The sequence below is a fragment of the Mandrillus leucophaeus genome, unplaced genomic scaffold (genome assembly GCF_000951045.1).
Source record: "Mandrillus leucophaeus isolate KB7577 unplaced genomic scaffold, Mleu.le_1.0 Scaffold365, whole genome shotgun sequence".
Lineage (NCBI taxonomy): Eukaryota > Metazoa > Chordata > Mammalia > Primates > Cercopithecidae > Mandrillus > Mandrillus leucophaeus.
Window position 1 is genome coordinate 2,001,694 of NW_012103865.1, and position 22,491 is coordinate 2,024,184.

General features: G+C 41.7%; 1 protein-coding gene across 1 annotated transcript in view; it reads right to left on the reverse strand.

The window, feature by feature from the left end:
* NOBOX (NOBOX oogenesis homeobox) overlaps positions 1–18,511 on the reverse strand; it is a 25,686-nt gene extending 7,175 nt beyond the window's left edge. The window contains 4 exon segments of the mRNA XM_011989948.1: positions 133–226; positions 228–255; positions 5,743–5,852; positions 18,276–18,511. Coding sequence (XP_011845338.1) covers positions 133–226; positions 228–255; positions 5,743–5,852; positions 18,276–18,511 — 468 coding nt within the window.
* Positions 18,512–22,491: the final 3,980 nt, after the last annotated feature.

The following is a 22,491-nucleotide window of genomic DNA, read 5'->3' on the forward strand; positions in this document are numbered from 1 at the left end:
TTTTTAGAAGAGACGGGTTTTCACCACGTTGGCCAGGCTGGACTAGGACTCCTGACTTCAAGTTAACCTCCCGCCTCGGCCTCCCAACGTGCTGGGATTACAGGCGTGAGCCACGGCGCCGGGCCCCGGTACTGATCTGAGGGTCTCCAGCGCACAAGGGCTGCACCAGATGATGACGAAGGAGCTGAAAGAGCCACAGACTCCGTAGATCGGGTGCAGTCCACAGAGGAACTTCAGGTACAGTCAGAGGCGGCCCTGCCAGGGACGGTGTGGTCGCTGTGTTCTCATCCATTTGATGTTTCGATTTTATTCTCTGAAAATAGAAGGGACTTTCTATACGGTAGATCTCACGGCGGGGGGTGGGGGGGAGGACCCTCATGATTCCTAGTTCACAGAATGTTTCTTACCATCTTTATACAAGCAAAATCAAAATTTAAAAATTCTCGCCTCTTCTCCTGAGCGGGGAGGGGTAGAAAGTGGGAGGGCTGGTCAGATAGAAACAGGTGCTTGGAGCTGGGTGGGGAGCGGGCGGCCTGGAACAGAATCCAGGTGTTTTGCTTTAAGGATTTAAAAGACTTTGGACACCACGTGCTTTCATGCTGAAATCAGCTGTGGGTACATTTTCCTATTCCTTTAATTGCCTTGAGGGGCTTGGCCTACACATGTGGACTTTGGAGGATGGTGAGAGATTTAGTTCTTTCTGAAACACAAAAATGTAAACTAACTTCGAATATGATCAAGACTTCAGGCATCCCCTGTTTCATTCCATGCCTTCCATAACGTGGACAGCCTCTGTTTCATGAGGCGTTCAGGCAGATGGGGCCCAGTTTCTCTGCTAGAAATGAAGCATTCCAGGACAAGTGAGCAAGGAGTTGTGGGGCACTGACGTTGCTTCCAGGCACATTTGATGATGAAAAATCAGGACCATTTGGTGGCGACATGGTAAATGGAACCCAGGCACGTCCTTGCTCACAGAAGCTTACCGGTGGAGGGGAGATCATCAAATGATCATGTCAGGATAGTGTGGTCAGTGGTGAGTTAGAAGTATGAAAGGCTACGGAGTATGAAAGTATGGAGCATGGAGGAGCAGGAACCCCTTCTGGACTAGGATGGAAGCTTCTTGCAGAAGGCGACACGTGGGCTATGAGCTGTGGAGTTTACCACATCACAGTCCCACTTAAAACCTGACAGTGACCCCTGACTGCCAGCATGAATGCCAAGCTCTGAGATCTGAATCTTTCCCCTGGATCCTCAGCTCCCCTGTGTTACCCACCGCGGTATTTCAGTGGTGTTGTGTGTGTCTTTTTTGGCCTAATGTTTCTTAAAGAATGTTCTTAAAACCCCCTGGATCAGAATTTCTTAGGGAATTTGTTTAAAATGGGGGTTCCAATCCCCAGAAATCGTAATTGGCTGGTCCAAGGAGGTGCCCAGAAACATCCATTTGAAGCCCCTCAGGTAATTTTTGTACATTGCAGAGTTTGAGACGCTTTTAGACTTTGCAAAAACAAAGTCAGTTAAAACTATCCTGTGGATAGGAGTAGGGGCAAGGGATGGTAGGGGCCTGTGTGGGGAAAGGAAATGACCTTTTGTCCATTACTGAGGTGTCTACTGCAGTGAGAAGCGGGGTGCAATTAATTTCTTAACAGATTATCCTATCACATTAAACTGAAAATAAGTCATCCTTCTCTGCCATCGTTAATGTTGTATTTCCTCTCTCTGGCTGACTCCTCTCTGCCAGGGTGAAGGTCAGAAAGCAAAGATCCAAATTCCCCATAGGCTATATGGCACCCTTCCACAAACTGTGAAAGATACAGGTTCTAACTCTGCAACAGATTGGCATAGGGACTTACGGAATTTAAAATATTGACATTTTTTCCAACTGGGCACAGTGGCTCATGCCTGTAATCCCAGCACTGTTGGGAGGCCAAGGTGGGCAGATCACCTGAGGTCAGGAGTTTGAGACCAGCCTGGCTAACATGGTGAAACCCTGTCTCTACTAAAAATACAAAATTTAGCTGGGTGTTGTGGTACACGTCTGTAATCCCAGCTACTTGGGAGGCTGAGGCAGGAGAATTGCTGGAACCCAGGAAGCGGAGCTTGCAGTGAGCCGAGATCGCACCACTGCACTCCAGCCTGGGTGACAGAGTGAGACTCCGTCTCAAAAAAGAAAAAGAAAAAAAAAATTGGCATTTTTCCAAACATAGAAATGAGGGATTTTTTTCCCCACAAATAATATAGTTGGATGTTTTTGTTTATTTACATGAAGAATTTTATTGGCTGCAAGTGAATTTTATCTAAGACGTACATTGCATGGGAAAATGTCTGATGAGTTTTGTTGGGAAGGTGTTGTGTTTTTGATATATCCTGTTAAGTCATATCTTCCATGGATCAACTTCAAATGAGGGAGGTTTGTCACGGAGGTTAAAATACTGGCTAGATGCAAAGAGACAGCTCAGTTGTATGGAGGACAATAAGGTATTGTTTTAGGGAAACTTGGGGCTATTTCTTCCTAAGTCCTGTTTGGTTGCATTTCATCTTTGTGATCAGCTGACTAGTTCATAGACTAACTCAACTTTGTTTAGAGGACAGGGAGGTATTTTTTAAATTTTTAATTTTTTTTCTGGTTTCTTAGTTTTCAGAGCCAGACTTTATACTATTACCACCATGTACTTAGCAAGAGCCATTTCTTCCAAAATCTTTTTTTTTTTCCTCACAGATATGAGAACACCAGAACAAAAAGGAAGGTGTCTGATACTAAAAAAAAAAGTAGTTAATTTTTTTCAGTCTATGAAGAGTAAGTGAAATAAGTGTTCTTGGTTCCTTCTCCCTCTCTCTCTATAATGAGAAAAATAACCAGAAGAAGGCGGCTGATTGAGAACATTTTTTGAAGCAAAACCACAAGGTAATGTGTTCTTGTTCTGTGGGCCACACCCCAGTGTAGGCAGCATCAGGTCATCGGAAGACCTAGTACCAGAAAGGCAAGAATAAGTTGTGAAAGACAAGCAGAAATCTGCACCGGCCCTGGCCAGGGAGATCATAGTCACAGCAAGTATGGGAGGTCAGGGCCCTCGGAAAACCACCAGGAAGAGATGACATGTCCAAGGCAGAGAGAGCGAAGGGAAGCCTGATCCAGGCACATGTTCAGGGACCAGCACTGCCAGAGCCTGGGCAAATGGCCGGATGATTGGATAGATACTGGGGACCGATGACAGGGAAAAAGTGAATGGTCCCAGAGACTGGGAGAGACACTGGCAACTGCCAAAGTCCCTGCCCAGGGGCTTCCTGTGGAAATCCCAGAAAAGGATGGTTTCAGGTTGCCTGTGAAGGGAATTAGGAACACCTGGCTAGAGTGGAAACTGCCGGGCAGGGCGAGGACAAGTTCTGGCGTGAATTAGCGTTGTAACTTCTAATGCCCTTGCCCCAGACACTCAGGATAATGTGCGTCTAACAAGAATGGTGACCGTGTTTTAAACATTTTTCTGCTGCTGCTAGTGTTTGCAATTAATCGCCACTGCTGGTGTTTTGTAATTTAGAACATACTTTCACATCCGTTCTAATTCTCTCCTCCTGATGTGCCTGACTTTTGCAGGCACTTTGTTCTTTCTATTGTATTCTAGTCTTCTCCAGGATTGCAATCGCGATTGCTAATTACAGCATGGCATACAAGGACCCCTCAAAACCCAGCCCCAACCTTCACTCAGGCTTCCTGTTTGGCTACCACCACTCCCCTGCCCCCACAGTCTCCCCTACTCTTCCAGATTTTTGTTCCAAGCTTTTACCCCTTAGAAATGGCCATGCCTTCTCAGGGTCACTGATCAAGCTGTTTATCAGCATGAAACATCTTTTTTTTTTTTTTTTTTTCCGTGGCAAAGTCTTACTCATCCTCCAAAACCCAACCCAAATATTCCCTTTCTGGGGAAGCCTAGCTTAGCCTTCCACAGCCAGAATTAACTGCTCCCTCCTAGGGCCTCCCCTTGTACTGTGTTTACATTTATATTACATCACTGCTCACAGGCTGAACTGATCAGGGCTTTGTGTATTCTCCACTGGATTGGGAGTTCTTAGATAGTAACATGCATCTATTCATGCCCGGTGCTTTCTTCTTGCTTTGTAAGTATCAACTGCTTGAGTTCTAACTACCCTATGAAGTTCTATTATATGGTTATCCCCATCTTACTGAAGACACTGTAGCATAAAGAGTTTAATACTTCTCCAAAGGTGACAGTGGCCACCTCAGATTTGAACCCAGTTAGTGTAGTTTCTGCCTGCACTCCTAAACACTAGCCTCCACTGTTTATTTGATTGTATCCATCACTATACTGGCATAGTGAATCCTGCATGGGGGATGGGTAAGTGACGAAAAGTTGACCATTGCCAGGAGTTAGGGAACAGGGGAGTGAAGTGGCTGTGAGTTCAAAAGCATAGCAGCAGTGATGGAACTGTTCTGAATGTTGGCTATAGCGGTGGTTCCACAAGTCTACACACAAGATAAAACTGCACAGAACTAAATACACACTAGTGCATGAAAACTGGTGAAATCTGAGTAAGGTCACAGATTGTATCAAGTCAGTTTCCTAGTGTGGTATTGTACTGGCATGACAGAAGATGTAAAACAGGAAAAGGGAATATGGAATCCCTGTATTATTTCTTACAACTGCATGTGAATCTACAATTATCTCAAAAAGCAGGAAAAAAGTTGATCCTAGTGTTCTGACCACAAGTTTGGTTCTCCTGGACTTGGTTAAATATAATTCACAGAAATAACATTTTGGTATAGTAGCATTATTAACCTTTGCTTGACGGTAATTTTAAAATATAGATTTAAATGATACCTACATATTTAACAGGGCTGTAGGTAGGCAAAGTAGAAGAATTTATATCTAATTTGTTCTAAAAGTAAAACAATAACATGTATCATAATAGGAATGCAAATTTATTAGAAAAAATGGCAAATACTGAACAATGAAAGGAAAAAGATGATATTTCTCATCAAACAACAGTATCAGTTATTAACAATTTGGCATATTTCCTCACAGGATTTTTTCCATTATTGCTGTTTTGTATATGATTTTCATGATTGTAATTACACTCCATATATAATTTCAAGCATTTCTTCCTTAAAATGTACTATGAAAAGCACAGTTCTGTATTGTTTCGAAGTCTTCAGAATTTATTGAGTGGCAGTACTGTAATTTAACTATTTTCCAACTGTTGGAGCAATCTTTTAACTTAAATATTATACATTTTTAAAAATTAAAAAGGCAAATTTGAAATAAAGCTTATATCTTTGTCCTGTAATGGCTTTTAAAAAATAAACACCTCTTCCACTTGGTTATTGGTCTATATATATATATATATTTTTTTTTTAATAGTCTCAAGCCCGTGAGAAGCCCTGAAGTTGTATATTTCACAGGAATAGACAGGCTGCCTGGCTGGTAAGTGGACAGCTAAGGGTAACTTCGAGAAGAATTCTGGGATTTTGAGTCATAAAGTTGACAGCCAGCAGGGCAGCTTAGCTTTAGTGAGAGGCAAGAATGTCCCTGAACAAGGTATTTTTTCCTCCTTCGGTATCTTCGGGCTGTACCAGTGGCTTGATAGATTTTTCTGATGTTTGAGTCTAAGGTCAGTGGATCCCAAGGGGGTGCTCTGCCAAGAGTCCTCAGTGTATGGGAAGACAACTTTGTCTTCTGTCCAGAGTGTGCTGCTCACAATTTTGCTGTTGCTTCTAGGACATGAGCTCACCCTCCTGGGCTTCGAAGCCATCCTTGTCTCTGGTGTCCCAGGTACCCTCCAGGTCTGATGATGTTAGTGTCAAAAGGAGAGTAGTGTCATGGCCAGCGGGTTCCTCTATCCTTTTGGGGCAACAAACTTTAGGCTCACTAACTTTACAGTGACAATCCTAAATCTGTAAAATTGAAGATACTTGAGCTTGTCTTTAAATATCTCCTTTGCTTGATGTCAACCAAGGGCAAGAGCAGTAGTGTGGGTTAGAAGCTGGGAGCGACTTCCTTTGCATGGAGGAGGGAATGGTGAAATATTAGGCTTGCGTTTAGTGAGGCGTGGAGATTAAACAATGATAGCAGACTAGATTGATTACCTGACAAATAATTAGGCCTGCAAAACCTGTCATTCCATTGGTTGGAAGGAAGCAATCAAACTGGATAGGCTATGAGATCCAGCCTTTGTTTTGTAAAGGGCTTCTGATCGTTTCTGTTTTACAAGCTGCATTGCTGCATGCTGCACATGTTATTAAGGTGGTGCAAGGGAGTGTAGGTTGTGAGTGGGCAACCTGGAGCTCAGTTAGGCTCTCATTCAGAGCAGTCATAAGGAAAAGGAGAGCAGAGCAACAGAGAGGAAGAAGCCATATTTGGAACTGGAGATGTACTAGATATCATTGGATATGCATTCTTGAATCAGGAGACCTAGATTATGATCTGAACTCTTAGAGATCCTCTTCCAAGGTCCAGTTCTTCAGCTTCTCTGTTGATGTGGGCTCCTGAGCAAGGGAAACACATCTCTCAAACTTAACCTGATTTTCAAACTGAATTCCTGATTCCCACCCCCAAACTTGTCACTCCTCCTGTCCTCCCGATCTTTGTATCCTCCACCCAGCTGGAATCACCCTTGATTTCTCTCTCTCACACAGTGTCTGTGGAAACTGCCAGATTATTCCTGTTGCCCTTTTTCTACTCCCAGCCCACTGTCACCAATTTTCCAGAGACTTGCATGTGAAAGTCTTAAAATGTACATTAAGGCCGGGCGCCGTGGCTCACGCCGGTAATCTCAGCACTTTGGGAGTCCGAGGCAGGAGGATCATGAGGTCAAGAGATGGAGACCATCCTGGCCAACATGGTGAAACCCTGTCTCCATTAAAAATACAAAAAAAATTAGCTGGGCGTAGTGGTGTGCACTTGTAATTCCAGCTACTAGGGAGGCTGAGGCAGGGCAATCGCTTGAACCCGGGAGGCTGAGCTTGCAGTAAGCTGAGATCGCGCCACTGCACTCCAGTCTGGCTAAAGAGTGAGACTGTCTCAAAAAAAAAAAAAGAAAAAAAGAAAAAAAAATGTAAATTAAGTCACATATGTTTTTCTCCTATTTGTATGCATCAGTGATTTTCTAGTGTACTTAGAGGAAAATTAAAACTTCTTGCTGTGATCCTGTGTGATCTGGCTCCAGTTTCCCACCCTAGCTTCATCTCAGGTGACTCTTCAGATCTTTCAAGCACTTGAAATAGATCAAATTTTCCCATTTCAAGGGGTTCACATACACTGTTCCTGTGCTTGGCCAAACTCTTCTCTTTGTTCTTGTGACTAGTTCATAGCCAAGATTTAGTTTAAATGATATCTCTCAATGTCAATTATTTCAGCCACATTATCTACTTAACATTTGCCTCCTGATATTTTCTTGTTGTATCCGTTACAACTCTTAACACAACATGTAATTACATGTTTATTTGTTTACAATCTACCTCTTTTACTATATTTTAAGTTTCATGGGTACAGAAACTATCCCAGTTTGTTTCAACAATGTATACCTGTGTATAGGACATATCTAGCACAGTGGCTGGGCTCTAAGTGTTAACTATTTGTTGAATGAATTAATAAATGAACTAATAATGTGGACCTTTTAGTTGGAAGAGAGAAGATTATCAGATTCATGATACATGTTGCAGTTTTGGGAAGTTCACAATTTGATACATTACAGGTATTTGGTAAGCACATTAAGTTAGAATGCTTCCTGAAAATACGGGTTGGCCATTTTGAGAGCTGAAGAATCCAGAAACTAGGGATAAAATGTGGCATTTCAATATCCGTTCTAGGGAATACAATGAGACTTCACTATACTTTGGTAAAGTCCATAGTCACCAGAGGCCATTGCTTTTCAGAGGCTGAGAAGAGAAGCAACAGCTAGAGCTACAGCCCATTAGGGCTGGTACAGTCTACAAAGATGGGCACAGACAACCAAAAAATGGCTTTGTAGGCTTCGTATAGTTGAATCTCGCTTTTTAAAATTCAGTCTGACAATCTCTACCTTTTGATTAGGGCATTTCGACCACATATAAAATTTGTTGAACCTGTAATTCCAGCACTTTGGGAGGCCAAGGCAGGCAGATCACGAGATCAAGAGATCGAGACCATCCTGGCCAACATGGTGAAACCCCATCTCTACTAAAAATACAAAAATTAGCCTGGCATGGTGGCACATGCCTGTAATTGCAGCTACTCCGGAGACTGAGGCAGAATCACTTGAACCCAGGAGGTGGAGGTTGCAGTGAGCCAAGATCGCACCACTGCACTCCAGCCTGGCGACAGAGCGAGACTCTGTCTCAAAAAAACAAAACAAAAAAAAATTATTGATATGGTTGAGTTTAAATTTATGATCTTAGTGTTCTTTTTCTATTTGTCACATTTGTTCTTATTTCCTCTTTTCTGCTAATTTTTGAGTCGTTATTTTTATGATTCAATTTTATCTCATTTGTTGGCTTATTGAATATATTATTGATTTATAACATTCATTGATTTTTTTTTAGTGATTGCATTAGGACTTATAGGATATATGTTTAATTTATCAGAATGTGCCTTAAAGTGACATTAAATCACTTCATTGAAACATAAGACCTTACAACATTAGACTTTTATTTGTTTGTTTTAATGCAGAGTCTCGCTCTTTTGCCCAGGCTGAAGTGCAGTGGTGCGATCTCAGCTCACTGCAATCTCCGTCTCTTGGGTTCAAGTGATTCTCCCAGCTCAGCCTCCTGAGTAGCTGGGATTACAGGTGTGCACCACCATGCCCAACTAATTTTTGTATTTTTAGTAGAGACAAGATTTCACTATGTTGCCCAGGCTGGTCTTGAACTCCTGACCTTAGGTGATGTGCCCGCCTTGGCCTCCCAAAGTGCTGGGATTACAGACAACATTAGACTTCTGTGTCTCCCCTCTCAGCCTTTGTGCTATCGTTATACAGTTTTCTTCTACGTGTTATAAACCCCACAACACGTGGTTATTTTTTTATTTCAATGGTCAGTTATCTTTAAAAAATATTTTCAAAATAAGGAAAAAGAGTATTCTGCATTTGCTTACATATTTACCATTTCCAGTGCTGCATCCTTTGGATAGATCCAAATTTCCACCTGATATCATTTTCCATGTTAAAGGAATGTCTTCAAGATTTCCTGTAGTAAAAATCTGGTGGTAATTTCTTTCAGCTTTTATATTTGTGATTGGTGTTTATCTTGTCTCCATTTCTGAGAGCTGGGTATAGAATTCTATGCTGATATGTTTTGTTGTTGTTTCTTGAATATATAAAGATGTTAGTCCATTTTCTTCTAACTTATATATTGTCACTAAAGAGAAAGCTGCTACCTTTGTCACTAAAGGGAAAGCTGCTATCACCAGGCTTTGTTTCTCTGCACAGGTGATTCTTGTCTCCAGCTGATTTTAATATTTTCTCTTTTTCACTGATTTTAAATAGTTTATGATGTGCCTTAGTGTAGTTTTCTTTATGTGTCTTGTGTTTGGGATTCATTTAGCTTCTTGAATTTGTGAGTTTATAGTTTCCATCAAATTGGGAGAATTTTTTCATTATTTGTTCAAATATATTTTTTTCCATCCTTCTCTCTCTCCCTTTCTTTGGGGCCACCGATTTTACGTATATTAGCCTTTTGAAGTTGCCTTATAATTCCCTAAAGCTGTTCATGTTTTTTGTTTCTATGTTTCGTTTTGGAGAGTTTCTATTGCTATGTCTTCAAGTTTTGTAATTTTTTCTTATTCAGTGTCTGTAGTTATTATATCCAGTTTATTTGTCATTTCAGACATTAACTTTTTTCATCCCTAGATGTTTGATTTGGGTGTCTTATATCTTCAATGTCTAAACATGAAAATATTCTCCTTTACCTTCCTGAATGGATGAAATGTCCTTGTCTAATGTCCTTGCTTTAATGTCCTTGTCTACTATTTTTATTTCTAGTTCTATCAATACTTTTGTTCAGATTATGGCTCATTTTTTTTCTGCTTCTTTGCATGGCTGGATGTGTTTTATTAGATGCTGTACATTGTAACATTGTGAATTTACTAGATTTACTGTGTGAGAGTGTGTGTGTGTGTGTGTATGTAAGGGTGTGTGTGTGTGCTTGTGTGCTTGTTCTGTATCCTGTTACTTGGAAGTACTTTCATCCTTTCAAGACCTACTTTTTAAGTTTTTTTAAGATAAAGAAGGCTTCCATCTAAGGCTAATTTTCCCTACTACCAAAGCAATATATTCTAAATACTCCACTCAATGCCCCATGAATTACAGTGTCCTTCCATACCGACTGGTAGAAATCCAAACTATTCCTGGCCCTGTGTGAACTTTACTGGTTATTTTACCTTTTCTTTTTAATTGGTTCTTTCCTGGCTAGGGTAGTTTCCTCACACACCTGCAGTAATTAGTCCCCATCTGAGGGTTCTCTTGCTCCATCCTTCTCTCCTTCAGCTCCTGTCTGGGTGTTCTCCTTCCCAGTACCCACCCAAATTCTCAATTCTGTATCCTCAACTCAGGTAGACCACCCTCTGGCCTGAAATCTGGAACTTTCCTCTAGACAATAAGCCACAGTAATTGTGGGCTCATCTTGTTTCCTTTTTCTCAAGAATGATTGTTTTGTACTGGCTGTTGTCCAATATCTGAAAATCATTGTTTTACATATTTTGTAAAGTGTTCTAATTGTTTGGATGGTAGGGTAAATATGGTGTCTATTTGCCCATTTTGGCTGGAAGATGAAGTGCCCACAAACTATACATTTTGACGAGTTCTTCACCGTGTACAGGATAAAGTTCAAAGTCATTAGTTTAGCATACTTAGTACATTACAAGCAGACTTCATGACAATCCCCTACCCACACCTCACCCACTTCTAGTAACTCAAGACAGCATGCCACATCTTGACCATATCCGTACTTTTTCATGTCTTAGTGTATTGCACATGCTCTTGTCTTTGCCTAGAATGACTTTATTCCCCTGTATCTTCCATCTTTCCAAATTCCACTTGTTCCCCAAGACCCAACTCAATTACCAGTCCCTCTGTTAAATTTTACCGGACCTGAGTGTTAGTTGCTACAGGATATGATTTTATTACTTTCTTAGGACACTATTATGGAGTGTTGTTATTTGACTTACACACCTGATGGAGATGTCTTCGTCTCCTCAAGGGCAGTAACCTCAACATCGTATATTCACATTTTCATCTCCCAGCCAAGCTTAGTGCCTGACTTAGGTTCTTGGCAAATGTCTACTTCTGAATGAATGCCCTGTCACAGTGCATAATCTTGCTTTCTGAAATAGTATTGGCTTGCTTATTTGGAGGAATGTGGGAATGATTTAAAAAATAAAACTTGGACTGGAATAGCCGCCATGGTCTAGCAGGTGTTCTGTGTTATGTTAATCACGGAGGATGCTGGGCAGGTGCTGGTTCTCTTCTAAGCCTTTAGCTCAGCATTAAAACAATTCATAGCCAATAGCTGGGATTTTTCTCTCGCAGATGGTGGAGTTCCGTGACTTACATCTGGGAGAGGTAAGTGCAGGAAGAGTTGTTCTTTGGAAGTTCCATAAAGGGAATATAATCACTTCCAAAGCATCAGCTTCAACTGAAAGAGCTGGAATCAGCTACTTCTGGCCTGATCGAAGCTGGTATCTTAAGCAGCTATGTCTCAGGTATGCCCTGAACTGCCTGGGGCATGTGTCTCGGTATAATGTATATTAGGGATTCAAGATTCTTAACTGTTCTTGAAGGCTAACAATTTAGGAAAGAGCAAACATTTTGGAAGCCCACCTCCTTATTCAAGAGGGAGAAGCGTAATCAGTTATGTCTCAGAATAAAACAAAGTCCACCAGAATGCTACACACACACACACACACACACACACACACACACACACACACACACACACACTCCCTTACTCTCTGTCTCTCTCTGTCTGTCTCTCTCTCCTGAGTTTAGTTGCCTGCCAGACAAAGGAGCATATACCGTCAACAAAATTCACTGAATACTTAACAGGAGGGAGTCAAGGTGAGGATCAAAAGGCTCTATTCACTAGGAAGGGGCTTCAAGGTGGTTATACTAAGCAGTGATTGAAAGCTCCATTTCTGAATGGAACAAAATGAGTTCTTGTTTGCACATGTTTGGCTTAATCATGTTCCATTAGTCAAAGTGTTCTGTACTTTGGTACACTGGTTCTGACATACCAGATTACTCACAATTCTGAGTCCTTTATCAGCTTGGGATGTTGGTTTGCTGAAAGTTCATGGTTGTTTAATGACTTCATCTGATTGGAAACAGTCTTGATGAACCTAACACTCAGTTTTGACTTCTTCTATGCACATGTAGCTATAAATGCAAAATTGTCCTTTTACACATGTTATCATGTGATTTATCCCATGTAGAATTTGTGCAGGGGGCATACCTGATTTAGCTTGGAGAAGGGCGCAACACGAACTGTATATTGGCAGGGGAAAATTAATGATATTCGATATATAAAACTCTGGAAAAATATAATTTATCAAATGCTGAAGAAAAGAATTTGGGCTTTGCAGTAGGGAAGACTTAGTTTTGCACCGCAATTTGGTCACTGATTTTCTGAACACGTTTGTCTTAATCTCAGTTTTTTTCATATAAAACAGAAAATATCAGTCTTAACAGCTAATGGGATGATTAAATGAGATGATGTATGTAAGCCAGCTCCCTCAGTGTCCTACCTGCTTCTCATGGGATAAACAGTGAATAGCTGATAGCTTTTCTGTGGAGCAAACCTCCACCTACATGCACACTGTATATGTGAGTGCCTCCACTGTCCCTGCATACCCTCCTGCACTCTTTGCCTCCTTCTGACAATGTCCCTTCCACTTCTATACTTGCAACCCCCTTTTCATATATAACTTCTTTTATTTCTTGTTTCTCCCTGAAAACACGCTATTTGCAGATCCAAAAGATGACCTTAATTCATAGTCTTCATTAAAATTAGATTCTATTATAACTTCAGTACAGCGTTCCTGTTTATTATAAGATTCTGAATGCTTGGTGTTGGAAATTAGACTGCCCTGAGGAAGGCAAATCATCAAATGCAGGGGCAAAAGAGTTTTAGATTTGGTAACATCAGAGAACTAGTGTCTTAGATGTCCAGAACCAGTGAGTATTACTCCCTTCATTTTCTATCCCCAATACAGGGCCCTACATGGCCTATAGCATAATTCTAATTTTACTCAAATGGCAAAGATCTTCTCTGATACACTCAGAACACTGTGGAATATTTGGTACTTGTTGGCCAAGGCTGGAAGATCTGTCCTTCTTTCTGTGCACAGGAGAAAACAGTGACATTTGAGACCAAGGAATGTGTGTGATTATAAACCAACAAATGCTCAAGTTTCCATAAAACAAGATGGAGAACTGGGTACCCTATTTCATTAAAAACAAAAAACAAAACAACAAAAAAAGTATATGCCTTTGAGAATATGTAAGAATCCTGGATATCTGGCCCTGAAGTCTGAGGGACTTTCTTCACCATTTTCTTACCAAATCTAGTTTAAAGCTTTCTCTAATGCATTTGAAGAATTTTTCTAAAGGAGTGACAACAGTACATGGTACAAAGTGGCTTAGAGTGACTGTAATGTTGTTTTGCAACATTTTAGGCAGGATTAGGACTATAATATTCATTACTGTTTGATATGGTTTGGCTCTGTGTCCCCACCCAAATCTCACCTTGAATTGTATTCCCATAATTCGCACATGCTGTGGGAGGGACCTGGTGGGAGATGATTGAATCATGAGGGTGGATTACCCATACTGTTCTCATAGTAGTAAATAAGTCTCACGAGATCTGATGATTTTATCAGGGGTTTCCACTTTCGTGTCTTGCTCATTCTCTGTTTGCCTGCTGCCATCCATGTAAGATGTGATTTGCTCTTCCTTGCCTTCCACCATGATTGTGAGCTTCCCCAGCCACATGGAACTGTAAGTCCAATTAAATCTCTTGCTTTTGTAAATTGCCCAGACTTGGGTATGTCTTTATCAGCAGTGTGAAAACAAACTAATACACTGTTTGTTCAAAAAGAGCCATCCATGAAAGATGTGTACAGTGTGAACCTTATGAAAGAGGAAACAGAATATTGCAGTGTGACTAGGACAGGATATGTTATGCTGCATTTTAAGAAAATGAATCCTCAAATCCCAGAGTCTTGAAACAACACAGCTAATTTGTCTCTCATAGTACATGTCCATCACTGGTCAGCAGGGCATTCTGCTGCATGTACACAAAGGCCCAAGCTGACCATCTTACAGCTCCTTCATCTGGAGAGCATATCTTCCTCCTCAGCCCTGCCAGCAGGAGAAATGACGGCCGTTCAACTGCCTCAGCTTCTTCTGTCTCTATCTCTCCATTCTTCCTGAAAACTTACTATCTGCAGGTCCAAAAGATGATCTTTATTCATATTCCTCATTGGGAGAATGGAAATTGAAAATTGACACCCCTCCCTTCTGCTTATATTTTGTTAGCCTGAACTAGTCTATGGTCATGATTAATTGGAAGGGCACTGGGAAATGTGTGAGAAAATGAAATATTTGGGACAACAGTATTGTCTTTGCCTCAGCCTGCTCTTTTGATCACTGAATATCTATTTATACCCTATATTAGTCCATTTTCCCACTCCTAATAAAGACATACCCAAGACTGGGCAATTTACGAAAGAAAGAGGTTTAATGGACTTAACAGTTCCACATGGCTGGGGAGGTTTCACAATCATGGTGGAAGCCAAGGAGGAGCAGGTCACATCTTACATGGATGGCGGCAGGCAAAGAGAGAGCTTGTGCAGGGAAACTCCCCTTTTAAAAACGTCTCATGAGACTTATTCACTATCAAGAAAACAGCATGGGAAGCCTGCCCCCATGATTCAATTACAACCTGTGGGGATTTGAGATGAGATTTGGGTGGAGACACAGTCAAACCATATCATTTAGTCCCTGGCCCCTCTGAAATCTCATGTCCTCACATTTCAGAACCAATCATGCCTTCCCAACAGTCCCTCAAAGTCTTAACTCATTTAAGCATTAACTCAAAAGTCCACAACCCAAAGTCTTATCTGAGACAAGGAAAGTTCCTTCTGCTTATGAGCCTGTGAAATCAAAAGCAAGTTAGTTACTCCCTAGAAACGATGGGGGTACAGGCATTGGGTAAATACAGCCATTCCAAATGGGAGAAATTGGCCAAAAGAAAGGGGCTAGAGGCCTCATGCAAGTCCAAAATCCAGTGGGACAGTCAAATCTTAAAGCTCCAAAATGATCTCCTTTGACTCCATGTCTCATATCGTAGTCACACTGATGCAAGAGGTGGGTTTTCATGATCTTGGGCACCTATGCCCCTGTGGCTTTGCGGGGTACAGCCTCTCTCCTGGCTGCCTTCACAGGATGGTGTTGAGTGTCTGTGGCTTTTCTAGGTCCATGATACAAGCTGTCAGTGGATCTACCATTCTGGGGTCTGGAAGATGGTGACCCTCTTCTCATGGCTCCACTAGGCAGTGCCCCAGTGGGAACTGTGTGTGGACACTCTGACCCCACATTTTGCTTCTGCACTGCCCTAGCAGAAGTTCTCTATGAGAGCCCCGGTCCTGCAGCAACTTCTGCCTGGGCATCCAGGCATTTCCATACATCTTCTGAAACCTAGGCAGAGGTTCCCAAACCCCAATTCTTGACTTCTGTGCATTTGCAGGCTCAACACCATGTGGAAACTGCCAAGGCTTGGGGCTTGCACCCTCTGAAGCCACAGGCAAGTCCTGCTTTGGCCCCTTTCAGCCATGGCTGGAGCGGCTGCAATGCAGGGCACCAAGACCCTAGGCTGCACGCAGCACAAGGACCCTGGGCCCAGCCCACAGAGCCATTTTTTCCTCCTAGGCCTCTAGGACTGTGATGGGAGGGGCTGCTGTGAAGACCTCTGATACGCCCTGGAGATGTTTTCCCTCCATTATTGTCTTGGGGATTAACATTTGGCTCCTCATTATGTAAGCAGATTTCTGCAGCTGGTTTTAATTTCTCCTCAGAAAATGGGATTTTCTTTTCATTGTATTGTCAGCCTGCACATTTTCCAAACTTTTATGTTCACCTTCCCTTATAAAACTGGATGCTTTTAACAGCACCCAAATTACCTCTTGAATGCTTTGCTGCTTAGAAATTTCTTCCACCAGATATCCTAAATCATCTCTCTCAAGTTCAAAGTTCTATACATTTCTAGGATGGGGCAAATGCCACCAGTCTCTTTGCTAAAACATAACAAGAGTCACCTTTTCTCCAGTTCCCAACAAGTTCGTCATCTTCACCTGAGACCACCTCAGCCTGAACTTTATTGTCATATTGCTACCAACATTTTGGGCAAAGCCATTCAACAAGTTTCTAGGAAGTTCCAAACTTTCCAGCATTTTCCTGTCGTCTGAGCCCTCCAAATTGTTCTGACTTCTGCCTGTTACCCAGTTCTAAATTCGCTTCCATATTTTTGGGTATCTTTTCAGCAACATCCCACTCTGCTGGTACCAATTTTCTATATTAGTCCATTTTCATGCTGCTGATATATCCAAGACTGGGCAATTTACAAAGATAGAGATTTAATTGGATTTACAGTTCCATGCGGCTAAGGAGGCCTCACAATCATGGTGGAAGGCAAGGAGAACCAAGTCACATCTTACGTGGATGGCAGCAGGCAAAGAGAGAGAACTTGTGCAGGGAAACTCCCCTTTTTAAAACCATCAGATCTTGTGAGACGTATTCACTATCATGTGAATAGCATGGAAAAGACCTGCTCCCAAGATTCAGTTACCTCCCACCAGGTCTCTCCCACAGCCTATGGGAATTTGAGATGAGATTTTGGTGGGGACACAGCCAAACCATATCACTTCCTTATTCCCAATTTCCATGGACAACCTAAAACTTCAATTTGATCAATGCATCTGGCACCCATTCCAGGATCACTGAATGCTATACAATAGTTACCATATCAGGTTAGGACCTGGCTCTTCTTGGTCTGCAGATCTAAGAGCTAAGAAGATGAGTTTTCTGCTGCCCATATAACTAGTACCCAGTGGTAAAACAAGAACAGATTAACATCAATAAACACATTCTGGAAAGCCAAGAATGGAAGTTATGAGCATGCACTCTTCTGCTTTATTGGCCTCTTCTCACTAGAAAGAAGGGGCTCTTCCTCCACTTTCTGGCTTTTTCCGGCTGTCTGAAAGGGGTCTTATATTTCTAAGTATAATCTATCCCGCTGCATAATTAGTGTAAATGATATTAAAGTGTCTGGTGGGGAGGAGAGAGGCGAGTATCTTTGAAAGGGGCAAAGACATGTCCCAAGGAGGAAGAGGTCATGGTGGGAACCCAGGTACTGCTTTGGCGACATCTCAGCAGGAGGGAGAGGAACCCGACAGGTTGGCTTAGTTTGTATCTCAGGGAGGCCCAGGGGAACTGCCATTCCACCTGTTTTTCCTTTTTCAAGGCTCAGTCTTTCCTTTTTTCTTCCCTGCCTCCCTTACATATTTCTGGAGCACATGCTGTGTGCAGACAACATTTGGAAGTGGCCTGTGGATTTATCAGGGAATACGTGGCAGTTCTTACCCTGTTGGCACCAATAGTCTACTGGGAGAAATAATTATAATATTGTGTGATAATTCTTAAAATTAGAAATACTATCAATGTAATCTGGGAGGAGAGAAAAGGAAATGGCCAGCCCTAGAACATCGGTTTCTTCAGTGAACTCTTTATTAATTTCTGTATTGTGCTCTCCTGAATCCTTATCTCAAGAAACTCTTTGACTCTTTGTTTTTTGAATGTGCTTTCTCTGTCTCATATATTTGTACTTCTTTTTAATATCCAGAGGAATTTATTATGGGTCTGTTTTTGTCCCCTAGGGTTCTTCAAATCGTATAAACTGAGGTAGTACGAGAATTTATGGAAAAATATATAAGTAGCTCATAGATTCTGGCAGCAGTGAAAAACCAGACTTGGAAAATGGCTCAGCAGAAGAGAAGTTCCTCTTCCAGTAAGATTCTGGGTAGGGCATTACCATGGGAACCTTAATACTAGAGTGGTGGTTGCTGGGACATCTCAACTCTTTTTGCATCTTTAAGTCTTCAGTTCAACACACTAAGTCCTGAGTGGAAGCATCTAATTGACCTCACCTTGATGTGTGTTTACATCCTGGTCACTAGAGGGTAGGGGGAGGGAATAACTGGCTGCTTCTCCCATAGTGAGGGGTGGGGCCCTGCTCCCACCAAGATCCACACAGTAAAGTTTCTTCCAAAATAGGAGAGTATTTGGATATTGAATATATAGACAAGTAACTTCTCTCTCTGTCATTGCCTGCCTCCATTTTATCAGAAAATTCTGATTCATCCCAGATCTTTAACTCCAGCTCTGATCGTCTACACTTGTTTTTCCAAATGCATTCAGGGGCATCCTCTTGGGTGCTCCATAGGATAAACTCACATAGGATAATGACCAGGCACATCATCCGTCTTCCCCTTCTCGGACTATTTCTTTGAGAATCACCTGAGAAACGAGGTAAAAATGCAGATTTTCTAGACTTCCTCTCTCTCCTCTGCAATGCTGATTTTTGAGCTTCTGGAGGAAAGCCCAGGAGTCTGTCATTTTCAGCAGGTGGCCCAGGAAATTTTCAAACTAATAATGGCTGTGCTCTTTGGGAAACAGGGTTTTCATCTATTACAAATTTTCGCCAATGTTTTCTCTGCTGTATCTCTCAAGTCTTCCCAATCTTTTCCCTAAAACAGTATGTCTTCTCTATTGCAAAGACTACATTCAAGCCATCTTTATTACTAACTTTATACTCTATCTGTCCCACCATCACCAGTACAGAACTTCTTATAGGCCTCTCTACCTATTCTGTGGCGATAGCATCAGGGAGATCCAGGGAAACTACCTTCTACCTTCTGCATCCCTTGGAGTTTGTCTGTATTTCCAGAAATTGAGTTTTATGTGGCTGCTTTGGTTGATACAGTATGAGATAACTGGAGGCCAGACTCGGTGGCTCATGCCTGTAATCTCAGCACTTTGGGAGGCTGAGGTGGGAGGATCACTTGAGCCTAGGAGTTCAAGACCAGCCTGAGAAACATGGTGAGACCCCATCTCTACAAAAAATAAGAAAATTACCCAGGTGTGATGGTGTAAGCCTGTGGTCCAAGCTACTGGGGAGGCTGAAGTGGGAGGATCACTTGAGCCCAGTAGGTTGAGGCTGCAGTGAGCCATATTCATGCCACTGCACTCCAGCCTGGGTGACAGAGTGAAAACCTGTCTCAAGAAAAAAAAAAAAAAAGAAAAAGAAAAAGATAACTAGAAAGGCACAGGTACTGACCATTTAGAATGGGTACTGACTAGAAGCAATAGGTGACTGATGCAAAAGTGGCCTGAATCTTCATCACAGTAAATAGTAATACTTTGACTAGACTTCTGTTTCTGCAACCCAACAGGTTTTCACTAGGGCAGATTTGCACAGGTCATGCCATAAGTCAAATTATTTGTCAATGTGCCCTTCTGGCCCTGCTCAAGGGATGTTCTGTGTGACCTGCAGTGAATATTTACTCTCTTGTTTGGGCACAGTATGGGCACATTATGATCCAGCCCTTATGATCTCCTTTGGATCTTTCTTTTCAAGCGTGATGGTTTAAAGGATTGTTTTGTACTGTGGAACTATCCATAGAAAATTATTTTGAGGGTTCTTCTATTGTTCACTAGCCTGGCTTAAAAGTATGGCTTTACTTTCTGTCTTTATGGTAAGCGAGAGGTTAGAAGGATATGCTTGAATAAGGAGACTGCCTTCCTCTACACTGACAGTATTTTATTAAGAGGATTAGAACATTTTCTTTGTCTTGTATTTTATACATTGATATGATTTTATGTCTTCTCTCACCTTGAAACTTTCTTTGTAGATTTTAATTTAAAAGGTGAAGAAGTAGGCCTCAATTTCCTTGATTCTTTGAACTCTGAGTTGGAAGATGATGGTAGTAAATCACTGGAGGCTCAGAGGTGAGAGAGTACCATTTGTTCTGGGAGGACTCTACGTCGTAAATTTGTCCTTAGACTTACAAGAATGTTAAACACCAAAGAAAGAAGCCTACATCATCTCTATTCTCGACCTCGAGCGAGGATTAGCTTTGTCCTGGGCAGCCTGTAAGAACACACAGTCTCACTGCTCCCTTGCGTTTGTGCACTAAAGCTCTGCCCTTCATGGTCAGTCAGAGCAGTACAACCAACAGCTCAATGCCAAAGCTGAATAATATGGGAACGTATCCTGAGCACTTCCAATTTATTTAATAACGTATATGTGAATCTAGGTTCACATATTCAGATACGTGAGAAATACTATCTTTTTTTTTTTTTTTGAGATGGAGTTTCACTCCTGTTGCCCAGGGTGGAGTGCAATGGTGCGATCTTGGCTCACCGCAACCTCTGCCTCCTGGGTTCAAGCGATCCTCCTGCCTCAGCCTCCTGAGTAGCTGGGATTACAGGCATGTGCCACCATACCCAGCTAATTTTGTATTTTTAGTAGAGACAAGGTTTCTCCATGTTGGTCAGGCTGGTCTCAAACTCCCGACCTCAGGTGATCCGCCTGCCTCAGCCTCCCAAAGTGCTGGGATTACAGGCTAACATCTTTATTTATGTTCTCCAAATCAGTCTAATTAGAAATTGGGCATGTCATACTGAGGGGTTCTCTAGGGTCCTGGGCCTTATACAGGAGAGACCACCTACTTGTCTGTTATTTGTTCTTACAGATCATCAGGGACATCTGCTCTTCTTGTCTAAACATTCTCTTTAGGTCTGAGATCTCTCTGCTTGGGAAAACAAGATATTCTGTAAACTGGTTCGGTGGGCCTATCTCTGTAGAAGCAGCACAGTCCTCTTCTCTGAGGTCTTGCTTCTCCTCCCTGACACTCCCCACCTCCTCCGCGCAGGGACAGATCTTTCTTTTTGAAGCTCCTTCTTGCTGTCTGCTTTTTCTCTCCATTCTACAATTTCCCTGAAACCTTGTTCTTATACTGAATCATTAATGACAAAAATTTAGTTTCCCTTTCGTTGAGAACACAGGGACAAAGGCTCAGAAAGTGAGGGGTCTCTTTGCGTCTTATCCTTCTAGTGTAGCAAAGAAAAAAAATAAAGAAGGCTGATAGTAGAAGTCTCATATCCTAATAACCAGGCACTTGTTGAGTTCCTACTATATATAACACTCAGTACACTTTCCTTCTTGTGAATTGGTGCTAATGGTAGCTTAGGCACTCTGTTAAGCATTGAAGGCGTATGGTGGTCCTTGCCTACATCAGGTGGGGTCCAGGGTGCAGGTCAAAAAAATCAGTTTTTGCAAATTTAAGCAAAAGGGGCTGGGTGCATCAAAGAAGTCCCCACTCCCCCTCCGCCCCCAAACACTCAAAAAAAAAAAAAAAAAAAAAAAGAAAAGAAAAGAAAAGAAAAAGAAAAGAAAAAAATGATGTGGAGTTAGCCAGATGAATGAGAGAAAACTCTTAAGAAATATGTAGGGGCCAGGTACGGAAAATGAAGAAAGACAAATAACAATGAATAATCTAGGCTCTGCCCTCAAAGGCCTTTACAGCTCGGTGAGGAAATGGGCCTTTATATATGTAATACAAGGCAATGAATGAAAGGAGGCAAAGCTAGTCCCAGTTCTGCTTGGAAATTGCAGCATCAGGGCTTTTAGAAGAAAAGTTGGTCCTGAGTAGCATATAACCTTTAAATACTAACACATGGTAGAGTTGATGTTCAGATTATCTGGACAGGTCAAATCTGTCTGGACAAGGGAGAAGAGTAGGCTGCCTTGCGTAAACAGTAGAACATTCTAAATGGAGAAGCCACTTTAAAATTCTCTTCCTTGAAACCTTGCATGGTCAGTGGCAAAATGTCACAGCTGAGTTTGGAAGAAGACATACCATTTACATTGATTAAATCATTTTCATTAATCAGGGCAGTTAATATTGTAATGTTACAATATTACAATGTAATGCTACATGCTGGGTGGCTGTGTTGTTAGATACTATTGCTACTTATCAAATAGCAATACCTGATCAATCTGGAAGAATAACTTATTAAGGTGTTCATCTGTATTTTAGCATCATTGCTATAAACAAATCAGAAAGAATGGAAGCTATCATTTCTTTGTGGACAACTCAACCCTCTCACCCCACACACCAACATTTTCTTTACCTAACAAGCAGTAATTTGAACCCAAGACCAGGGATGGTAACAGTGCGGTGTTTGCTGTCCCTAGAGCAGATTTAGAGGAGTGCATTCCCTCAAATCTTTGAATCACAGTGTGGAGGAAAAAGGTAAGGGCTTTGAAGAGGCTGATGGGCCAAACCTGGAGGATAGTTTATCTGCAGTGAGAAAAGGGGTAAGTTCACCACACCATTTCTTTCTCTCTCTCTTTTTTTTTTTTTGTTATTTTTTGTCTCATAGTCATAAACT